Raw genomic sequence first — 22,093 nt, 5'->3', positions numbered from 1 at the left:
TGAGACAAAGGTGGCAACGTTGCTCACAAATTTGTCACTGTCTTGACTTTGCGTTGTAAACGTCCCTACTGAATGAAAGCCAAAGTCAAAGGTGAAGATGTTTGGATTGGTATCAGATCCTGTAAGATGTTCAAGAAAAAACAGCTTGAGAGAACTATCAGATTTTCTTTGAGTGTAAGTAAAAGCACTGTAGACACTGTTGTCCGTCTACAGTATGTTTTAAAGCCATTTTTACACTTTTACACAACAAAAGTTACCCGTACATTACTTATTAAAGACTGCTCTCCTTCTATGTAAGTAATTTATGTGAAACTTCAGCCACAAAAAAATCTCACATTGCAATCTGGATCTTTTAAATGAAGAGAAAAGAGTAGTAGCTAAACGTACCAATGTCAAACAAACTTAAACCTTAAAATAACCATGGCCCATTGCCTTTTCTAGTATGTGAGTACGGTATGGTCCAAATATTTCTCTACAGCACATAACTACAACACAACACTTTTAACTTTATTCACTCCCCTTATTAGAGCAGATTGCTTATCGTCTACTTCACAGAGCGCCCATATAGCATAGCTGACAGCAGTAAGGGCGAGCTGCACACATAAACCCCTCACTAACACTTTCCTACGCTAACCAGCTGTCCCCCTGTGGTTTCAGACTCGGCCAAACCTTTGAAATGTCCTTCAAGGCGTGAAAAAACAACATGCACACTGCTTTGGGTAAAATCCTATTTGTACACTATAATTACACTTTGAAAAGTTGCAAAGTCTAAAGTTTCAAGACCTTGACTTTTTCTCTTCTCATTTCGGATATTGATTGGGCTCTAAAACACATGTAAGGTTCGCTGCTCTACAGAACAAAGAGGTTTCTCATTACGTGCCGCGCCTCAGACAACTTTGGATGTTTCAGATTTGATTTACTCGTGTTATCAAGGGAAGCAATCAGAGGAATTCAGTCGATATTTTTCACAACTGTGGAACCGCCGTTAATGCGCTCTTAAAAACAAAGCTACAGGCACTTTGAATGTTCTTATTAACGAGATAGAGGTTTGGAGTGATAGGTGTCCCCAATGTCTTTCATGCCGAAAAGAAAGAGAAACATCAGTAAAGCCTGTCAGCATACCACTGCGGTATGGGTTCCATCAAAAAGTAACTTTTTAAAAATTCTAAATCACCTTCGAAAATACATCCGTCATGTCAGAAGTCATAAAGCTCCAGTGAAGTAAATTAAAGTCATTAGAAACAAATAATTACACACAGCGCATATGCCAAAAAAACTGGTGTTTAGAAAAAATGTTTACAGGCATAATCAGTCAATGCCAAAAGAGAAAGATTAGTCCAGACAAAATTTGTTCTGTTGGCTGCATAATAAACATAATTACCCAGCAACATTGTTTTCACAGAAACAAACAATAACCAACATGTTAGTTTTGGCTGCAGTGCTTGTGTAAATGAGAAGAATTCCACGTGAAATTGGTGTACCATTAGTACCGACCCTGTGATCATGAAATCAGTTTTACTAATGTAGACAACACTCAAGTACAAAAAAACCAAACCATTAAATCAGTGGTTGAAGCCTGGGTCTTGGGTCTGTTATAAAGCATGCCTTTCTGATGAAAAAAAAAAATACTCCACTGTGCTTTCTTTTATTGCAGGTGTCATATATGGTATCAATAATCTAAACTGACCTTTTCCTGTGTTGCTTGTTTTCTATGCTGGGGGATGCAATGAGGGAGCCAGATGTCTGGGGCCACTCCTCCGCACAGTAATCAATAAGTATGTCCAGCTCCATATACAGCAGGTGCTCAGTCCAGCTGCTTTGAGTAGACAGAGTGAAATTGGACACACATGCATCATTGTTATTCATGCACAGTCGGAATCAGGTTTGTACGATGCTAAACTGGACACACAGGACTAGTTTCATGGAAATGAGTAGTGCACTGATGAACAGCTCTCGCTGGACATCATACAAACATATCAATACATATCATCAACATACATTATCAAAGGGAATGTAGATGTACAGGTTAAATGAGAAAAAGACTGAATGAACGCCTGTATTAAATTAGTGTCTCAAGATGCACAAGCAATAATAGCAACCTCATACAATTTATACTAATCCACAATATATCGTAAACTTACTATGTATTATATTACATGCTTATATATTTTTTATCACTATAATACTACATACTACAGTCATAAAAATGAACTTATTAAACTTAGGAGATGAAATCATTGGACGTTAATAAGTCCAAGTCGACGGGCTACGGCCTAGTTTCTTTGAAAACACTTCTAATACTTACTGAGACAGACTTGGCAGTAAGGCTTTTGTTGTTACTTATAAATGAGAATACTACAGTGTTAGAATAGGCTTATGTAGCGGGGGAAATAGAACCATTATATAAGAAATACTTCCACACTTCTAAATTTTAACAGGTGTGCGTCAGCTCAAGTGCTTACTGACTCCGCGGAGAGTGGACGATCTCGCGATAACGCTGTGTGGTTACCAGGGGAACGAGAGCCTGAAAAGTTGTTCCTGTCTGCTGTGTTTTCTCCCAGTGAAATGAATGTCACCGGATTTTCGATGGTGCTTTTATTTTTGACTGTTAGCCGAACGTACGCTGAGTATCATCGCTTATGAAGGAAATGTAGAGTCATATTAACGTGTTTTGCATTGCTGTCCATTCACGGCAAGGTGGGTGCATTTATTGGCTAGTTGGCGCTAGCTGCTAAAGCTATAGTAGCTAAACCTGTTGTAGTCCCCGTTCTTCCATAGAAGGATAGGTTTAATTAACAGAAGCTTTTGAAATGTTTACTTTATGCAGCCGTTTTTGACGTGTGGTGGATTAAAATTGGCTGGAAACATTATTGAAGTCATATGGGTTTTCCACTTTCGCCTATGGGCTAAAGCATTGACGCTTCGCGCTAAATTTCAATAACATGAGTGAGTGTTGGTTTGTACTCAAAGCAAGGGCTACTGCTCGTGTCATGTTTTTTTGCTCAGTGACCTACTCAGCGCCGCTGCTCTGACAGTTTCGTGTCATCTATGGACGTTGTGTGGGAGGCAGATATTGGTGGTGTGAGTTTAAAGATGCTTTTAATTCTTCGCAGGTACGGTCATCAGAGGAAGCTTTAGACGACATTGCCCAAAATGCCGTCACCACAAGTTCTCCAGCCGGTTCTTAAAATGAAAGTAGACGAGCTATTTCTCAACTGGTTGAGTGATCCTACAACTCAGTCAATACTCAAAAATTATCTTGATCTAATCAAAAGTGGACAGCCTATTGAATTAGGTACTGGGGACGTTCCTGATAAAAGGTCGTTAAGCTTCAATGAAAACAACAATGTGGCATCACAGAAGAACCTGGCAGAGAAGAGGCCTGCTCCCTTAAGTACACCTTTCGGCACCCCATCTACCAGTACCCTGCCTTCCCGAAGTAGCAGTAACACCAGAATGACTGGACCAAGTGGAAGAGTACTACGGAGATCTCTCAGCACAAAGAAGGTAAACTGTGTATTCGAACAATAACTCCAAAAAATATTTTCCATGTTTTTTAGTAAGCATTTAACTAATTGTTGAAAAATTTAGCCAAAAGGTCTTAAGGTGCCACAGGAAAAAATCCACAAACATGCTAAGATCCACTAAACAAGGAGTTCTGCATTGTGCCATTTGTTAGTCCGTTTTTTTGTTTGTTTTTTTATCCTAAAGGCATTACACTGCAGACAGTTTTTGATTTACTAGTATGAAAAACAAGGTGTGCCACCCTGTTCTTTTTCTTCCTGAAACCACCTTGAGGTACTTGAGGGTGTGTTGCACAATGATTTGAATATTTTAAACTCTTTGCATACCGATAGTAAACATGTATTTAAAAGTCGAAAGGGGAACCTCTCTTTGCTTTCTGGTAAGCCAACTATAAAGCAATCCTGGCTTGGCATTTTTTTACACAACAGCTTATCAGTCTGGTAAGTTTATCTTTATAGTTTTAATGCACTTATTTGTATGTTTAACTGGCAGTTTATCTGCATATCTTTTTAGTATTGTGCAATCCATACAGTAACCTGAAATTAAATCCATATTTGCACATTTAAACCAAGGTTTTCGTGGCACAGAATGGGCCTTTTGGTGGGGCAGCAGCAAAGCGAGTATGATGTGGAACAGGAAATGCAGTCTCTATGTGTCACCTTATTTAATAGAAAACTATGGGTTTTCTTGTTATTTCTGACCATTTTAGGATCAAATAATGTTTATCTGGCTCATTAAACTCTAATTAATTAAACTAGCTGAAATCATAAACTGTTGATTTTCCAGTCAGTAATGACCCGAACAACTGCTATGCTATTGTGAGTTAAATGAATGACGTAAAAACTTAATGTACTTGCAAAAAGGACATGTCTGAGCTTGAAATTCTGGGTCAGTGTTAAAAATGCTAATTTAGCCAAAAGTGGTAGAGTTTTTGGGGACTTTTTTGTTGTTGTTATTGTTTAGTTTTCCTTTTTGCAACATGGAAACAAGGGAGAAAAAAGAAACTTCCCTCGTCATCACACTTTATTAAACAAGATCTAAAACAACTTTTAACCAGTGCAACACTGATGCAACACACTAGATAAACATTGGCTTCTGCCACTGATAATTTACTTTAGCATCGAAATATCTCACATGAAAAGTTCGTAAACATTAATGTTATCCTCCTCCTAGTTACTTTTTTCCAATCTAAAAAAAAAATTCTGTTTTAGTCATAAGTTGAGCTTTGTCATACAAAGCATACATGTCCCGTTTAATGCTACTTCTAAATGGACATAGTGTGGATTTCACTTATATTTGCTTAACATCTGTCTTTGCAATGTTTTTTTTGTAATTCTTTTTTAAATTCTGTATTAACACTGATTTAATTGTCAAGTTTCCCTTACTTGTATGTTCTGGGATCTCTGTTTGCTCTCACTGGCCACAAGAGGATGCTGAGTGACCTACAGCATCAAAGACATTTAGAGGCTGTCCACTCTACCCAGTCACAGTGGAGCCTTCTTGTCTGTAGGCGTATGTAGTGATTATTAGTCAAATACTTTCCAAATGTTCAGGCCTCACCCATGAATTAGTGTGGTATGAGAAGTGGGAGTGTCTGAACCTAGCCTGTCCCTGGCGCTCTGGTTACTTCTTTCAGTCTGTGTGCTGTACTTCTTACTGTGCTGGGTCCAAGGTGCTTTGCTTTGGATTGTTTAGATTATGGCCTAAAAACAATCTACACAAAATAGTTAGCTGCCCGTAAATATTTTGTATATCTGCTCAAGGACTCATAATCTGTTAGGATGAGAAGTGCAACGTGAAAGCCTAGAGTAGTGATAGATTGTGGACATTAGTGCATGTGATGACAGTGAGACAGCCTGAGACAGCTGGAGGCATACGGTCCTCAGGACCCCACCTCCTACATGTTAGTGACATGCTAAAGAGGTGCATGAGGAGATCTTCAAGTAGACATGTAAAATAACAGAGCAGGAGAATGAGATCTAATGTTTGTTTCAACTTACATGTTTATATATTAGAAACATGACTAGCAGGACCAGTTGTAGCACTAGTGGTAGTATGTTATAAAATAAATAACTATGCTTAACTATGGTCTTACAACTTACTGCACAGCCTTATAGGCACAGATAAACAGCGTATTTCAATAGAGGACAATAAAATGAAATTAACTAATTAAATGTCCATCAGTTTTATCTATTATAAATTTTGGGGTTGAGGTAAAACCTCATTCTTCATAGCTATAGTTGATTATTTAATAGCCTGACCACAAGAGGAAGTGTGGATTGTAGAGTCACTCTTTGAAACTAGAGTAATCGATTATCTTTAACTGTCTATCAGGGGCTTTCTTTGTTTCTGTTCTTTATCTTGAGCCTTAATCATTTGAACAGTTGGAGGGTTGAATCTAAACTTTTGGATATTTGCATACATACACACACACACACCACTGTGAAATTTGCCCGCTAATGCCCTCTCTCCGCTGATCAATCAGTTATAAGGCAACTGCTGGGCAGTTTGTATATTCTGCTGTGATGTGTCATGGCATGTGGCCACACTGTGTCACTCAATATTAGAGGGATTGTGAGGGTGAATAAATGCAATACTTCTATTTTAAGACAACAAAATGAATTCCTGCATACAGATGCATTCTTCAAAGGATTACTAAAAAATTCGATTTATGTCACACTGATGCAGCCTGGAACAGCTGGTCTGACTTTGACATCAGACACTGATATAGATAGCCTTGGTTCCCTTGTGCTGGCATTGGATACCCAGAACTCTGCCAGTGAGATGAGGTGTGGCAGCACATTCATCTTCTGCGTAATTTCCTTTGAAACTGCTTCCATTAGATGCTGCTCATTGTCAGGATATGTAGTCGCAGGTCTTTTATTTACACTATGTACAGTAAATATCAGCTCTCCCGTGAATGCTTGGCTTTCAGAGCTGCTGTGTAGCTCAACACGTAAAATCACTTCAGTGTTAGGAGTCCAATTGGTCAAACAGTGAGTTATTGAAATATAGGGCAGTGAGAGCACATTGCATTTGAGGGTTTCACTTTTTTTTCTGTTCTCCGCATCTGCATTTGGTATATCGTGCATTTCTTAAGACATCTTTTTAAAACATGCTTGGTTGCACTCAGCAACATAGAAGCTATTTGAAGCAGGGGGTCTGGGGTCACGTTATCAGTTGTCTGACCTGTCAGAGAGCACCAGGTGTTAAAGTGTTTCCCGCAAGTGCTATTATTTTGGAGTCTCAGTCATTTGTGCGTCAACGTTGTACAATAGCAAATGTTGTTTTTAACTAGTACTGTGAGCTTTCTGTAAAACTACAGGATGCATTGAAAGCATATTTCTTCAGTGGTGGCATCTCCTACTTTCATGAGATTTGAATATCTTGATAAAAATCGTAATTGTTTGACATATTAATTCCTATTACCTAGTTATGCCATTAATGTCAAAAAAGTACGGTACATCAACATTTTATCATCCTGCTTAAATATCTTATGGTGCCAATAGAAGAAAAAAACTTTACAAACTTCCTTTACAGCCTAATCTTTAAACAAACAAACTGCAGTGCTGTTATACAAGTACCGGTGTGCCTGTGTCTCAGCTACAGCTTCTTCCTTTGCTCTACTTCTTGTTCATATTGGTTACATTGATTTTCATTCAAATATCTAGGTTAGACTGCTATGACATTTGTTACTCACATCATGTTCTGTCTGTGACCACTGTGTTATCAGTTACTCAGTTGAATGTCTGACAAATATTCACATGTATCCCAAATCCCCATCATAGATGGTCTAACTCAAATCCCAGTTGTGGGGATTTGAGTTAGAGCTTTCTGGATTTCACTGCAACACTGGCTTTGTTCTCATTCTGTGAACAAGCTGTGGCTCTACCAAAGGGTTGTGATGGTTTAAGTCGCCACTGATTGGATGTAGAAATCATGTCACTGTCAGATAGGATTGGTGGGTTTGGTCTCTTGAATATCATAGTTGTAGAGTATGAGTCTGCTGAAGCCCATCTAAAATCCACCTTCATCTTGCCATCTGAGTGCTTGAAATGCTAACACGTAGATCTGCCAGAGGTCTCTAACAGTGAACAGTGTGTTTCATAATCTCATCTGTAATTCGGTTAAGTCAACATGACTTAACATATTGTTGTGTACAAATCAGATTTCACAGTTTAGAGATTGGACACATTATGGGGTCAGCTTGAGTTTTCCTGCTTTTCTGTTTACTAAGTGACCCATCAGCCCGGGGATGTTTAGCAGCTTGTCTGTAAGATAGTTGCCTCTCAAGGTGCTGTTCAGACAACTTTCCTGGAGTGGCCCTAAGATGATTTAGTTTGTTATAGCGCCTGCTGGAGCTCGTCTTATCTAGTTAATTAAAAAGCACAAACTTTATACAGAACCTGTGCACCATCACTTCTCACACCCATGGGGTTATTTTTACATGTGTAAAACAACACATTGTTATCCCTGCTGTGTTGTGATGGCTCTGTGTATGGAACAGACTTCACATTTTGTTTGCTTATGCAAAAATAGACTGAACAGTAGATGAGAGTTCAAGCTTGAATCTGGTCAAGGGTTTGTTGGAGTGTTTTTGTTTTGTTTCTTTTGGTTGTGCTTTCCTTTCTACGTTTCATTTGTATTGAGAGCATCAGCAAAAGGCAGCTGATGTGAAATGAATGTATACAAACAGCTTATCAAGCAGCAGCAGCATCCTGTAGGGAAGACGCCAGGGACTGGGACTGAGCAGAAACCAGTGGAAAACTGTGGAGTCCTGTCATCTAAAAATACAGTGGGTGTGCTTTTAGTTTCTATGGACAATGCCATTAACAGATACAGGTTTATTTACATAGTCTTCTGATGCGGACATTTCTATGACATTTCTGTTTGATTAGCTACTTGCATGAGAAGGTGTTTAGGCGTTGGGCTTTGCCCTGTCTACAATCTCTGCAGTCAACGCAACTCTACAGCTGTTAGATCAGTGCGTTTATGGAGAATTGATGTAATTGCCGTCATTTCAGGATAACAGCAATCGGAAGTAGATGTTTGTTTGAGGACTAAAGATACACTCATGTTTTTCCAGATCTAGTTTCTTGGATTGCCCAAACAGTGCTTGGTGGTGCTTTTAATAGGCACGGACTGGTTCGGTCATCAGTCTTTGAATTTGGCATGTCCCGTTGCCTCGCTCTGTTGCCCATCAACTATAATAAGATGTGGAATGGCTGGCAGCCTAAGCTTGCGAAGGGAAGGCAAAACAAAAACCACCAGAAGACAGCATGCAGAACGTATGGGGAAAATGTATGGCTGTCTAGATATGATCTGATGAGTGGACCCTTGTTTTCTGTCATTAAATAGTAAATACCCTTCTTATTTACTTTACATACCCATGCATCAGTAGCTTGTTCTGGCTCAATCTCTTTTTGTGATCTATGCTTGGAGGCAAATTTAGTGACAGTAGAAGTAATATGCAGCTTTCATTATATTCCATCACTTCAGGGGTTTATTCTGAATTTTCTCATTAGCACCCTGATGCCTTTTAAAGAATAAGGGGGTCAGTTTCCCAAGTTTTTTGTTTTGTGGAAGCTTTCAGAAGGAAAACCATTTAGCTTGAACAGTGTGACATTGTCATATGGAGATCCATCCTGTAGTTGAACTCTGGCGACTGCTAGCTGCAACAACAGGTCTGTCTCTTTACATAACCTTCAATGAGGACTCAGGAATGCAAACTGGAAAGGGCAGATCCATTGAACCCCCTCCCATCCCACACATACACTAGGTGACTCCCACACACATGCACCCAGTTCTTCCTTATCTCCCCAGCAGCTTTGAGGCAAGGGCTCCCTGACACTGCTGCGTCTGTGTGTGTGCGTGTGCATGTTGGGTAGAGGCTGGGACAGAGCAGCAGGCTGAGCTGAAATTGTGAGACCAGATCTGGAATGGGAGAGAGAGTCACAGTAGCAGCTGCTCTCATGCATTAAGTGGCTCTCACTCAAACGGAGGACAACCACAGGGACATACGCACAGAGAAGCTTCACTGCTTCCACTGCCTTTTAACTTACAGTGGTGACTGCATGGTCAAGGGGATAACGCTGGATTGAGTGTTGTTTATGTTTATGTGTTCCTCGTCCTGTGTGGAGCGAGGATGAGGATGAAGGAGCTATCCCTGCGTCAGGACCCTGACCTGAGGAAGGAGCTGGCTCTGCTGGCACGTGGATGTGACTTTGTTCTGCCCTCTCGGTTTAAGAAGAGGCTGAGAGCCTTCCAGCAAGGACAGGCAGGTGTTTGTGTGAGTGTATGCTGTGTCAAACAGGCTTTGCTGGCCTTTCAGTGAGGGGACAGGTCTATTAATGTTGACTGGTATTTATGGACTTACTTTCTTGGTATTCAGATGTCACTGTAGCACAATTACTAATTAAAGTACAATAACGGATTAGGCAAATAAAGGCAAAGTAGTAGTTAAGTCTTTTTCTGGGCATATTGTAAACTTTGCTTTCACGCACAGCTGTGTCATGTGAAATATTGTTGTGCAATCAGTTCTTCTTTTTGTTAATGAAGGTATTCTTCATTTGTACGGAGATGTAGGAAATTTAAGCGTACTGGATGGTGTTTCATCTTTTGTGGTATGTTATGCACAGCTGCCTCTCTGTCCTCTTTCAGACCACATCATGGGGAATATGTAAAATGTCATGTGGCTTAGCAGTTGTGCTCAAGAGCTTTGCTAGCGGTTAGCATGAAGTGAGAGAAAGAGGGGACAGTGCGGGGCAGGGCAACGGGAGATGTTTATGTCCTTTTATAGCCATGGCTCACACCAACACAGTTGACAAGAGCGGAGGATCAGCAGCATTCATCATTTATTAGAGTACAACAAAACATTTTCAGACAGTACTAACAGTCATATAAGTAGAAGCTGGCAAGGAAAGATTTACCATCCTGTTATGTTTAGATCTGTAATTTAAGGCCTTTCTAAGCTATTGTTGAATGTTTTATTGTTACAGTCATGATGTTACATGGAGACTTAGTCTAATAAACTTTGGGTAGAATAAATGTTTGACCAAAAGAAACAGCAAGATGTTATTTTTGGTGTCTTAACTGAGCAAAGTGTGGGTGTGTTTATGTAGTTATTAGAGGCCTCACAAAATGATTCGGTTAGAGCATTGTTGACTCATTTGAATAGTCTTTGAGAATGACGATTGAGAGCAAAGTATAGTCTGCTCAGGCTGTATTTAGTAACTGGGTTTTTTTTTGTTTTTTAAATGTAACCTTTATTTATACAGGTAGTCCCATTGAGACTCACTGTCTCATTTACAAGAGAGACCTGTTTCAAACAAACATTAAAATTACAACAATAATAAAATGGCAATAAAATAGCAACAATAAGAAGTAGTCTAATGTTTACACAGTCATTCAAGTTCCTAGTGATGATTTTACAAGGTAATTTGTACATCTTTTAAAGTCTGCATAGTGATAAGTGCAGCATAACAACTCATTTGGCACTGAGCGCGTTGTCTTTTTATGTGTAAGGCTCATAGCACCGTGTGAGTGACACAGTGGTCATTTTTATCAGTGAGTTTGATATCTTCCTAATATGCCAGCTATGCTCTGTTGGTGTGGTCAGTTGGATTCACTGTGACATTCCTGGACATAATATTATGTCTCCATTGTTAGAATAGAGAATATGTTATTTTCCATAGTCAGGAAACACATGTTTTCATGGTTAAACAAAGCATAAATGAACAAAATAATATTATACAGCACAAGCAACCAAGCTCTGACAATAAAAAATGATGTTTTCTGCCTGGGATCATAGTAATAATAACAGACACAGACGTATGCAAGCTCCAACATAAAGGCAGGTTTTTATATCACTTAGGAAACTGCACAAACACAAGCATCGAAGGTGAATACATTCATTTCAAGCCACTAGCCTCTGCTGTGTTCAGAGTATATCCCTGACTTAATCCTGTTTCAGTTTTGTTTCTTGCCTATAATATCCTGCCAATAAAACAAATAACTTTATTTGTATAACATTTTTTTCAAGACATAACTCTAAAGTGCTTCGTAGAACAGAATAAAATAGATCACAGTCAATAATAAAGAAGAAAAATACCCACAGCTAAAACAAAAACAAATAAAAAAGGCAGGCTTTCATTTTTCTGTTTTTAAAAAGCTGTTGCTCTCCTTTTGAGGCACACATTCATAACATTGCAGTCCGAAACTCATTTAGTTCCTCAGCTGTGTTTCCCTCCACTAAAGACAACCATAGTGGCCGTAGACGAACAGCACTCGTTTAAGTGATAACACTGTCACTCGTGATTTACTTGGGTACTTGAAAGAGCCATCCATAACATCTGCCATGAACCATGTTTGATAGTGTGCCTCTCCATTTACATGCATTTATTAGGAAGCTTGTAGTAAAATCTTGCAATTATTTTTTTCACTTCTCTTTACATGGATCCTAACATTTAAGATAAAATCTTGAAATTCTGTGTTTTCCTTAAGTGGAAACAAAAGTAGAGCAGTTTTAAAATGACTTATTAAAACACACTTGTTGTTTTAAGTCACCATGTTTACATCTGAATCACAGTGCACAAAGATTGCAAGACTAAATTTAGTATAATACCCTATTGTAGTTGGCCACAGGTAGCCTGTAATCATTATTCAGTACAAACTGCTCATTCTCCATTAAGATTTCAAACAAAACACCCTTTAGACCAATCATTTGACTAATGTAGCACAAGTTGTCCACATCATGACTATAGACTTCTACTATCTGCAGATTTCTATATCCAGTCTAAAGCCCTAAATTCTTAAATCCTTTTGACACTGTTTCATAAATAAATGATTATAAGTTACAAACACTGGTAGATATTATTTATCTTTTAGTGAATTTGTATTGGAGCAAAATGTCAATCACATGAATAATTGTGATTGCTGAGTAGTCACAACCCTTCCCTGATGGCCTTTGGGCTGCTGAGAGGTATAGTTACATGAATGCCAGCAATGTGTAGAGTTTGTGTTCAGACGAGCCTCGAGCTCATGCTGGAATACTTGAGCTGAGTGGTCTTAGCCTTTGCTAGCATCAGCCGCTAACTGCTTGTTTCTCTGTGTTCATCCCAGGCTCAGGTGAGGACGGAGGAGCCAGTCACCACAGCACTGAGTGAAAGCATTCCCAAGTTTTACTTCCCACAGGGCCGTCCCCAAGCCAACCTTAACATTGACGGCCTCATTTCCAAAATTGAGAAAATATTTTCCCAATTCCCAAATGAAAGAGCCACCATTGAGGATATGGGGCAGGTTGCCAAGGTGAGTAGATAATTTGTAGCATGGAGCTGCCACACAGCAAATTATTTTCATTAGTGCCATTTAGCTCCTGACTGTACGAATGTTTGCTGATGTTTAAAACCTCCTGGAAAAATATTATTTCCGTGACCTTGAAGAAGGTTGGTGATGGTCAGAGGGGAACCTGAGTAAAGAGAGCAATGACAGCTAGGTTTCCTCTGGGAAGTCTTTAAACCGTGAAACACTCATTCTGATTCTGATGTCTTTTCACTATTCATTTCTGCATTAATGGTCACATGTGTTTTGTGGAGTTTGCATTTCTATTTAATCTTTCTCCTCTATCTTCTCTAAATCCTGATCACACACTACCCCGTTTCTTCTGCCACCTTGTCTCCATAGGCCTGTGAGTGTCCCCTCTACTGGAAAGTGCCATTGTTCTGCTCAGCTGGAGGCGACAGGACGGGCTTCGTGTCCGTTCACAAGTTTGTGGCTATGTGGAGAAAGTAAGACAATAGCTTCTCTTATTGTCACTAGACCACTGGTGCATTCACTCACAGCCAAATGGCTTAAACAATCTCCTTTGAACAATGATGACCACTCGCTGGGAATAACATACACTGCTATTATCTCTGCTGTTATTGCATTTTCCTTTTCATTCCTAAACAAAAATCTTTGCCCTCATAAACATCACAAGGGGAAAGACCCTCTGTATACATACAGTGTATAAATGAAAACATCCTTTCAGTGTCTTTCTACGTGAAACTGAAAGGAATACCAAGGGGCTTTTATACTGGTGATTTGCACTGAATGTGGTTGTGTGCAATAGGCATGCTCTTGTATTAATATCTTAAGCCTCCAGAGAACTGGACAGACTTGCCCTTTGACTTTAGCTCATGACTGAGCCATTCTTAGAAGAGGCCACAACAGACACTCCCATTATTTTTGAGTTGCTACCATAACACTCCATGCTTATAATCACCCAGCAGCGATACAGAATCTTAATTTCAGAATGTATTATACTTTCACATAAGCACTTTTTAGTACAACATTGTCAAACTTATGCTTTTGAAGGAATGATAAAACAGACAGAGGCAACTTAACAGCCAAAGTGGGAGTAACCTTGTAACCATCTGTTCTCTCTTTTCTCCTCCAGAACTCTGCTGACCTGTCATGATGACGCTTCTAAATTTGTGCACCTCTTGGCCAAGCCTGGCTGTAATTACCTGGAACAAGATGACTTTATTCCATTCCTGCAGGTACTGGCTGTAGCACACCCAGGGAGAGGGCTGGATTTGGCAGTGTGGGATGGCAAAATAGCATTGGCTTGGGTGGTGCAAACTGGACGTATGTTTTTAGACTGCCCTGCTGAGACTGTGCTTTTTCATGTGGCGGAGGACTAATTCAGCCACCTTACTGTAAGCTTGGAATATAGTGTTATGAGAGAAGAGTCTCCTGATAGAGATGAAAATGTGGCTCATGTTATAAATGCATTATGGTACTAAAATAGTCACAAAAACCTGGACTTATGGTTCATTTATTGTCCTCAAACGAGAGGTTTAATTGACTGTTTGGAAATTCTTACCATGTGGACCTGCTGTGGCGGCTATTTGTATTCGCATCCCAGCTGACAAGCTGTTGGTGTGCCACACACGCCCCACCCTACACCTGATTCATTTTCATGCTGGCAGAAGTGGCGATCTGAGCTGAACGCCCGTTAGCATACAACCAGAGATGCCTTGTGGCTCACGCCGTTTAATTTGTGTGGTTCCACTCAGCGAATCGCCTTTGACTGTTTTGATGAATGAAAGGCGGATTGCAGTGGAGTAGATTTGACTGTCCCCGCCTGTTTCCTGTGCCCTGTGATTTATGTGTTTCTCTATGATTTAATTTCTCACAGTAAGAGTCAAAGAGGCACGACGACTGCCCTGAAAATAAGGCCTTTTAATTTCATTGCCGCCTTCACATTTATGTCAACAATTCTTTCCTCCAGTAGAAAGATGGGGAGTAGAATAAAGAAGCGACATGAGGGAGTTTCACGGCAAGAATATAGCTGCAGTGTTCACTTGAAATGCAGCACCCTCACTGTGACTTTATGACGTTAGAAAGGAGAGAAGGTCACTCAGTAAACATATTCTTTTTGGCCTTCCTAACACTTTGTTGTCAGTTAAAAAGGGCTCAAGCTCATCCCAAAACAAGTTGGACGAGAATTTTAAAAAATTTGTAAATCAAAGAAAATTCTGATTTCCTAAAAAGGAGAATTTCTTTACATAGCACTGTTTATAAACTATAAACACTGGCAGCTACTGATGTGTGAATCAGTTTTGTTCATTTTCATTCCTTCTTTGAAAGTCATGTGCTTTGTATACCTGTAAAGAAAGACAGATGTTGTCTGTCATTTAGCTGGTGCCTGGAAATAACTGCAGAATTTAACTGAGCGTATCTTTTTGTTAGTGCAGAAGGCATAGCGTGTCATCGGAGTGATCTTTATCGCTTGGTTGTTTGTTTATTTTGTTTTTGTTTGGCTTTATAAATCAAGCAGAGTAACATCAAAGTGAGCTGGTTTGTTCTTTATGTTCCCAGGATGTAGTGAACTCACACCCGGGCCTGGCCTTTCTAAAAGAGGCACCAGACTTTCACTCGCGATACATCACAACGGTATGCCTTAATTATACACCACTGCACTTTGTAGTGAAACACGGAAATGGCATTATCTCAAAGATAAGACTGTCCATTGTTTTTCAGGTGATTCAGAGGGTATTTTACAATGTGAACCGGTCATGGACGGGGAAAATAACATGTTCTGAGCTCAGGAAGAGTAACTTTCTCCAGGTATTTATTCACATACTCTGCATTTTTTTTTTTTTAATTTAAACATGTATAATAACCATTTCTCTCAATTTGTTTGGACTCTAAAACATCTCACGTGTTTTTTTTCTCTTTTCAAAAAATAATAATGAAATCACATCAATATGGAAATGCATATTAACTTCAATTTTTGGGGGATGGGACTTTATAAACTGTTAAAAGAATCATTTTCAATAGTAACTGGTCTATAATCATAATGAGAGATTTTTCTACTTTCTGCTGGGTAGAACGTGGCGCTGCTGGAGCAAGAAGAGGATGTGAACCAGCTGACAGAGTTCTTCTCCTACGAACATTTCTATGTTATTTACTGCAAGTTCTGGGAGCTGGACACCGATCACGACCTCTACATAGACCAGAAGGACTTAGCAGGACACAATGACCAAGGTGCACAAACACACCCCTGCCTTTTTTAAATCATTAGTTTGGTCAATATAGTTTTTTCTTTATGTCCCATCAACATGTATTTTGTAAAAATGCATACAGAAGATAGAAGAGGAGTGCTCAGCCTCATCAGAACCAAATGAACTCTGCTTAAGTCTTGCTGCCAGTGGCAGCACAGTCAGTAGGCTGAAACTACATAGAACAAAAAAAGGCATTTGTAAATGTTATTGGGTCCGTCCGGGCTTACTCCTCACAAAACAAACACACAGCCAGGAAAAAAAGATTTGTCTTTGACACTTCCTCCCCACACACTCCACACCACATGTTCTTGGTTGATGGTCTGTGAGTGAAGCAGGGGAAATGAGACACGAGATCAATAAGAGAGCAGCATATATACTCGATTCCAATGACGCCAAGTCTGGCACAATTTCTAACACCGTACAGTCGAAATGATGACCAGAGGATTTATAGCATTGTCAAGCTAAAAAAGAGCTGCACTAGCCAGTCTGGATTTACAGACTGTGAGAATGGATTACATGTGTTGTGAAAAAGTTGTATAGTAACTGAAGGAGCTGTTGCCTAAGAGGGAAAAGAGATATTTCTTCCAAACACAGTGGATTGGAAGTGACCCCTTTGTGTATTTGTTTTCCAGCCATTTCACAGAAGATGATTGAGAGAATATTCTCAGGAACAGTAACAAGGTAAATGTAATCAAGTTTAAAAAGATGAAAGTCTTATCTAGTCTCCACTGCCAGCTTTAATACTAGTTTTGTGTGTTTTCCGTCAGGGACAGACGAGTGTATAAGGAGGGGCGGCTGAGTTACGCTGATTTCGTCTGGTTCCTCATCTCTGAGGAAGACAAGAAGACTGACACCAGGTATCTTGACACTCAGCCACACTGATTGCGTCATCCTTTTGCTTAGAGGTTTCATCTGCGCTCATGTCTGGCCCCTCCTCTTTCACGTTATCTATGTCTGATTAGCATAGAGTACTGGTTCCGCTGTATGGACCTGGATGGGGACGGGGTGCTCAGCATGTATGAGCTGGAGTACTTCTACGAGGAGCAGTGCCAGAAGCTGGAGGCCATGGCTATTGAGCCGCTGCCCTTTGAGGACTGCCTCTGCCAAATGCTTGACCTTGTCAAGCCTGAGGTCGAAGGTCAGACCTGTTTTACATTAATACACACTCAGACATTCACATTGTAGTTTGCACGCATGCCACAATCACAGTGGCATGCGTGCACACACATTTTGAAGCCAGGTCATTGATCATTATCTGAGGGGACACTGATAGATGAGAGACAGCTGCTGGTGTTATCCACAGTGTGATAGAAATTCGCTCCATCACTTTGTTTAAGTCACCAAGCAGCACAGCTTACTTAGGTGAAATTAAGTTTATGACCTGAATTGGGTTTTTTTTAAAAAGTTTTGTTTTCAGATTTCTTCTTTCTTAATTTAATATAATCAAACAGGAAAGTAAACATTAAGTATAGTTTACCTTTTAAAGTATTTATTGTCCAAATAAGCAGTAGGGAAATCATTATTTGCAGCCAGAGTTTGAAATATTGTCACCAAAGCCATACTCTGTTTTAATCTCCGGACAAAACACCACACCCATCCCTCCCTCCGCCCCAAGATGAGGCAAACCGTAAAAAGACTTAGTAGATGTTGTAGCTGGGTTACCAGTACTACTTCCTAGGCTAAACCTCATATAGACAGATACAAGTTACCTAATATCATAAACATAAATGTTCCATTTGAAGTAGCTGATTTTTGTCGTCCAGGTAAGATCACTCTGCGGGATCTTAAGAGGTGCAAGATGGCTCATATCTTCTTTGACACGCTCTTCAACATCGAGAAGTACCTGGACCATGAGCAAAAGGACCCGTTCTCTGTGATAAGGGTGAGCAAGATTGAATTCTGACTGGATGCCACCACATTTGACACAGCATCGTGTCTCGTTTTCCTGCCAGTGGATCATGTAACTTGTCGTGTTTTTAAGGACGTGGAGACGGACGGACAGGAGCTGTCAAACTGGGAGAAATATGCTGCAGAGGAGTACGACATACTGGTAACCGAGGAGGCAGGCAATGACCAGTGTAACGATGTGTAAGTGTGATGTTACTCACAGGTCTGCCAGAAATGGCAGCAGTTACAACCCAAGGTTCAGTTTTTCTCAAACATTTAGTTTTTCTTAAGCAAAGATAAAAGAAAAAAGGATTCACTTTCATGTCCACTCGTAGTCTTAAAAAAAAGTTCTTTTCTTCTTACAAATTCAAAATGCTTTTACATTTAGGACGGCACCAGAGGTCTCTGAAGTTTGATGATGAATAGCTGATGCAATATGATAAATTGGAATATGGTAGCTTTAGCCTCCTTGTTTGCAATTGGATGTTTTTTTTGTTCTCATTGGTGCAAAAAATGAGAATAAAACTGGGATTGATTTTGCTTGCAAGCCTGAACAACAGCAGCTGAAAGTCGTAGTGCCTCCAGTTTAATTTGAACTTTTCCCCTTTGAGGCAATTACTGATTATTTTATCCTTATTTGAGTATTATTAATGCCATCTGTATGATGGTTCCTTTAATGTAATCTGTTCACATAAGATGGAACATGAACTGTGGCTATTAGTAAGCATATATCTGATTACTTAAAGTTGTTTTGGACAGCAGGCACATAACCTTAAGCTTGACTATGTAAATCTAAAATTCATCATTATTATCAGTAAAGTCATTTTTCTGTGTGAAGAGTGAAAGTGTGCTGTAAAGTATTCACAGATGGCATAGATAAAGTCATAAGATGAGTGAGAGTGCACTGTGTTGTTAAGTTTTCAGGAGTCATGGCTCAATGCCGCCCTGAGAGCGAGTTTGTGATAAATGAGACTGTTGACAGCTATGTTGTGTGGCGGTTTTAGGAACACTACCGACTAAATCTAAAGCATGGCTGCTAACCAGAGCAGGTAAGAAACTGAGGGTGCCACCAGGGTTCAGCTGTTCTCCTCTTCTTCCTCTGGGAAAGTCTAGTCCTAAACCCACTCCTAGCGTCTACCTGTCCCATCACTGATCTGAGCATAGGGCAGATAATTGTAATGTCAGCCAGCAGGGTGTCATGATCGTGGCCACTGCCTGGACCTGGGAGTCTGTTTTTGAACCGGACACCTTCTGTTTTTATCCTTCTTCCTCTTAAAATAAGGGAATGAACTTTTTCCACCTCTGTTCATGCCTTGTGCTCCTGTTACCCAAGTTACTGAAAAAGTACTTTGACATTTTTGGGGAATATACTTTCTTGCTAAGAATTAGATGGGAATACTTGTTTCTCTAAATAAAGATCCAATCACCCTCACCCCTAAAGCTAATAAACTGATAAACTTTACAACTAAATCAAAGGAAAAATAATACAAATTTCTCGCTTGTTATATTGATATCCTGGTACATTAACTTCATCTAGCTCTCTGAAAGAAGGCAGATATATATATCAACCATGTCTCCAACGTTTCTGTAAATGTTGGTCAAATTCAGTTTTATTCTTGAATGACTTTGAATGACTTCTATGGGTCGAGGCCAGTATAGAAGCTGTGAAGAAGGAACAGGTGGAGGGGAAAATTGACTGGCCTCAGTCAATGTCAGAATGCATTCTGACGTTTTTAGAATGGAAATATGAGGCTTGATCAGCTGTTCTTTCCAAAGTTTCACTGTCACTGTTCTAAACTTTGCCTGTGAATTTTATCCCACATTGCTAAATTTGAAAGAACAGGAGGCCTGACAGCAAAGAAAAACTGGTCTGACTACTTCTGACTTCTGTTTCGTGACGGTTTAAAATGTGTTAAAGTATCTTTTCCCTGATGACACTGAGTGTTTTGTCTGTGTGTATTTTTGTTTAGGTATGAAAATCCGCTGAGCCCTTTAGGGCAGCACATCTCCAGTGAGCTGGGTCTGACAAAGAGACACTTCTTTGAGATCCCCACCCCGCACTGCAACCTGGACTTGGATGAATATGAGTATGACGATGACTTCGAATGATTTTTGTTTTTGTTTTTTATCCTGCAGTGTAGCTGCTGAGCACCTTCCACTCTCAGAAACACAAGTCATGCACCTGGGTTAGTGGACAAACATCACCAAACAGAGTAAACCAGAAAGATGCAGTCAAGCACTGCCAGAGTGCCATATTCTTTTTCTGCAAACAGATGGAGAAACGTGCATGCTGACACAGATTTGACAAAGAAGTCGTTAAAGTACAGACAGTAGTTCAATACTGAACCAGACGTTTTACATTTTCACACTTACAGTAAACAGCCCGGCAGACAAGATGTCACGAGTGAACACGTTAGACCTTTGCTCCCTCCCCACACATTAACAAGTTGTTTTCTGCATGTAATGGTTGGTCATCAATAATGTTTGGGGCAAGTTTTGTTTCATCTAAACATAAATGTTTTGAAATCAGTCACATAAAAATCACACACTGGAGCTCCGGGAGTTTTGGTTGTTTGTTTGTTTTTTTCATTTTGTTTTGTATTTTGGACAAAAACCATGCTGATTGGATTCAGAAATCGAACTTATTGGCTAGTCTTACATTCCAGTGATCACAACAAAGTGTTTTCTATATTGCTGTAAACTCGTCAGTGCAGTTGGAGGTTGCTGTAAATGCCAAACAAGCCACCGTTAAGCCTTCTGGACACACACACAGGCACACACACACACACACAGCATCTGTTGTACAGACCTATATTCGTTATGACTTTAATGTGTGTGCGAGATGGGGTTATAATTTATTAGAGATAAATTTATAAATTAATGTAAATATTTATTTTGTGCTTGCTGTGCTGTAAATGTGATTTGAGCAAGTATTTTAGACCTTTTTTTTCTATGTCACAGAGTACTTCAGTTGACTACTTTGACAGAACAAAAGGAACCATTTTCAAATGTTTTGTGTTTCTTTAAATTAATAATAAAGCCTTGGTTAATGGAAGACTAAAGAAAACAGAGTGTGCAGTTTAATGTGGTGCGTGATGTAAAGAAATGCTTTTTGTTACGTTCAGTGTTGTACTTTATATGAAGGAAACATTTTTCCAGTCATCTGTTGTCCAGTTTGGGGGAGGTTGTGCAAATCATAGCTAGGTTTAGCTGACAGGAGTGGTCTTCTGCTGCTGTTCACAGATGCTTTTCTGCATACCTTGATTATAACAAGTTATTTGCGTTACTGTTGCCTTCCTATTCAAAGCAGTGTGGTCATTCTCTTCTGACCTCCGATATCAACAAGGAAGTTTCGCCCAGAGAACTGTGACTCACTGAATATTTCATCTTTTTAAGACCATCTGTAAACCATAGAGACCAGCTAATACTGGCACCAGCCTGTCTGGCACCAACAACCACGCCACACTCAAAGTCACTTAAATCCTTCCCATTCTTATACCCAATTTGAACTTCAGCAGGTTATCTTGTCCAGGTCCTGCACACACCGAATTGCTGATTTGGAAATTTGAATTAACGTGCGGTGAAAAAGATGTAGCTAACACAGTGGCTGGTAAGTGTATCTGTACCAGCTGAAAATTATCTATATCACATTTCAAGTGTTTGCGCTGTTTGTTAGTGATAAGAGAATATCATTTACTAGATTAACCAATGTTTCTGTGCACAACAATACATAAATGTACAGCTGTTTCAAAAAGTAACAAAGTGCTTGTTAACTTATTCCAAGTATAGAATATATTATTAACTTGAAGGCAATATTTTTTTTTAATTTACATTAATTGATATTAAATACATAAGTAGCAGGTATCAAAATAAAAACTACAATTCTTAACTGACCCTGTGTCCAATAGGAAAACTAAAAGAGAAAGTATTTAGTGTCATTTTTAAAAATCAAGTATTTTTTACAGTAAAGCTGTATGTTTAAAAAATAATAATAATAATAATCTATGCACATACTGATACAAATGGTCCTCAAATTAAAGTGGTCTGTAAATCATAACACCAGATTAATCCTGGTGTTGGTCATTATTTTTCCATTAAAAGGCCAAAACCAACAATTTGTACTTCTGGTCCCT

The 22,093-nt window shown here is 39.5% G+C and overlaps 1 protein-coding gene across 3 annotated transcripts; it reads left to right on the top strand.

Annotated features, from left to right (window-relative positions):
* Positions 1–2,501: 2,501 nt before the first annotated feature.
* Positions 2,502–21,027, top strand: ppp2r3b (protein phosphatase 2, regulatory subunit B'', beta). 3 transcript variants are annotated; one of them, XM_026145772.2, is made up of 15 exons: positions 2,502–2,697; positions 3,114–3,507; positions 12,646–12,831; positions 13,207–13,310; positions 13,961–14,063; positions 15,388–15,462; positions 15,550–15,636; positions 15,900–16,056; positions 16,706–16,754; positions 16,841–16,930; positions 17,036–17,211; positions 17,837–17,955; positions 18,055–18,161; positions 18,965–19,009; positions 19,931–20,513. In XM_026145772.2, exons 2-14 carry the CDS (start codon positions 3,154–3,156, stop codon positions 18,978–18,980), a joined length of 1,623 nt encoding a protein of 540 aa, XP_026001557.1. In that variant the 5' UTR covers positions 2,502–2,697; positions 3,114–3,153; the 3' UTR covers positions 18,981–19,009; positions 19,931–20,513. The 3 variants fall into 3 exon arrangements, with proteins under 3 accessions (XP_026001557.1, XP_026001556.1, XP_026001558.1); XM_026145771.2 differs by lacking the exon at positions 18,965–19,009 and having other exon boundaries at positions 19,931–21,027; XM_026145773.2 differs by lacking the exons at positions 2,502–2,697; positions 3,114–3,507; positions 18,965–19,009 and adding an exon at positions 9,370–9,802 and having other exon boundaries at positions 19,931–21,027.
* The last annotated feature ends 1,066 nt before the right edge of the window (positions 21,028–22,093 follow it).

Source organism: Astatotilapia calliptera, chromosome 16 (genome assembly GCF_964374335.1).
Source record: "Astatotilapia calliptera chromosome 16, fAstCal68.1, whole genome shotgun sequence".
Classification (NCBI taxonomy): domain Eukaryota; kingdom Metazoa; phylum Chordata; class Actinopteri; order Cichliformes; family Cichlidae; genus Astatotilapia; species Astatotilapia calliptera.
The sequence above is the reverse complement of the archived record's forward strand: the minus strand, read 5'-3'. Positions and strand labels throughout refer to the sequence as shown.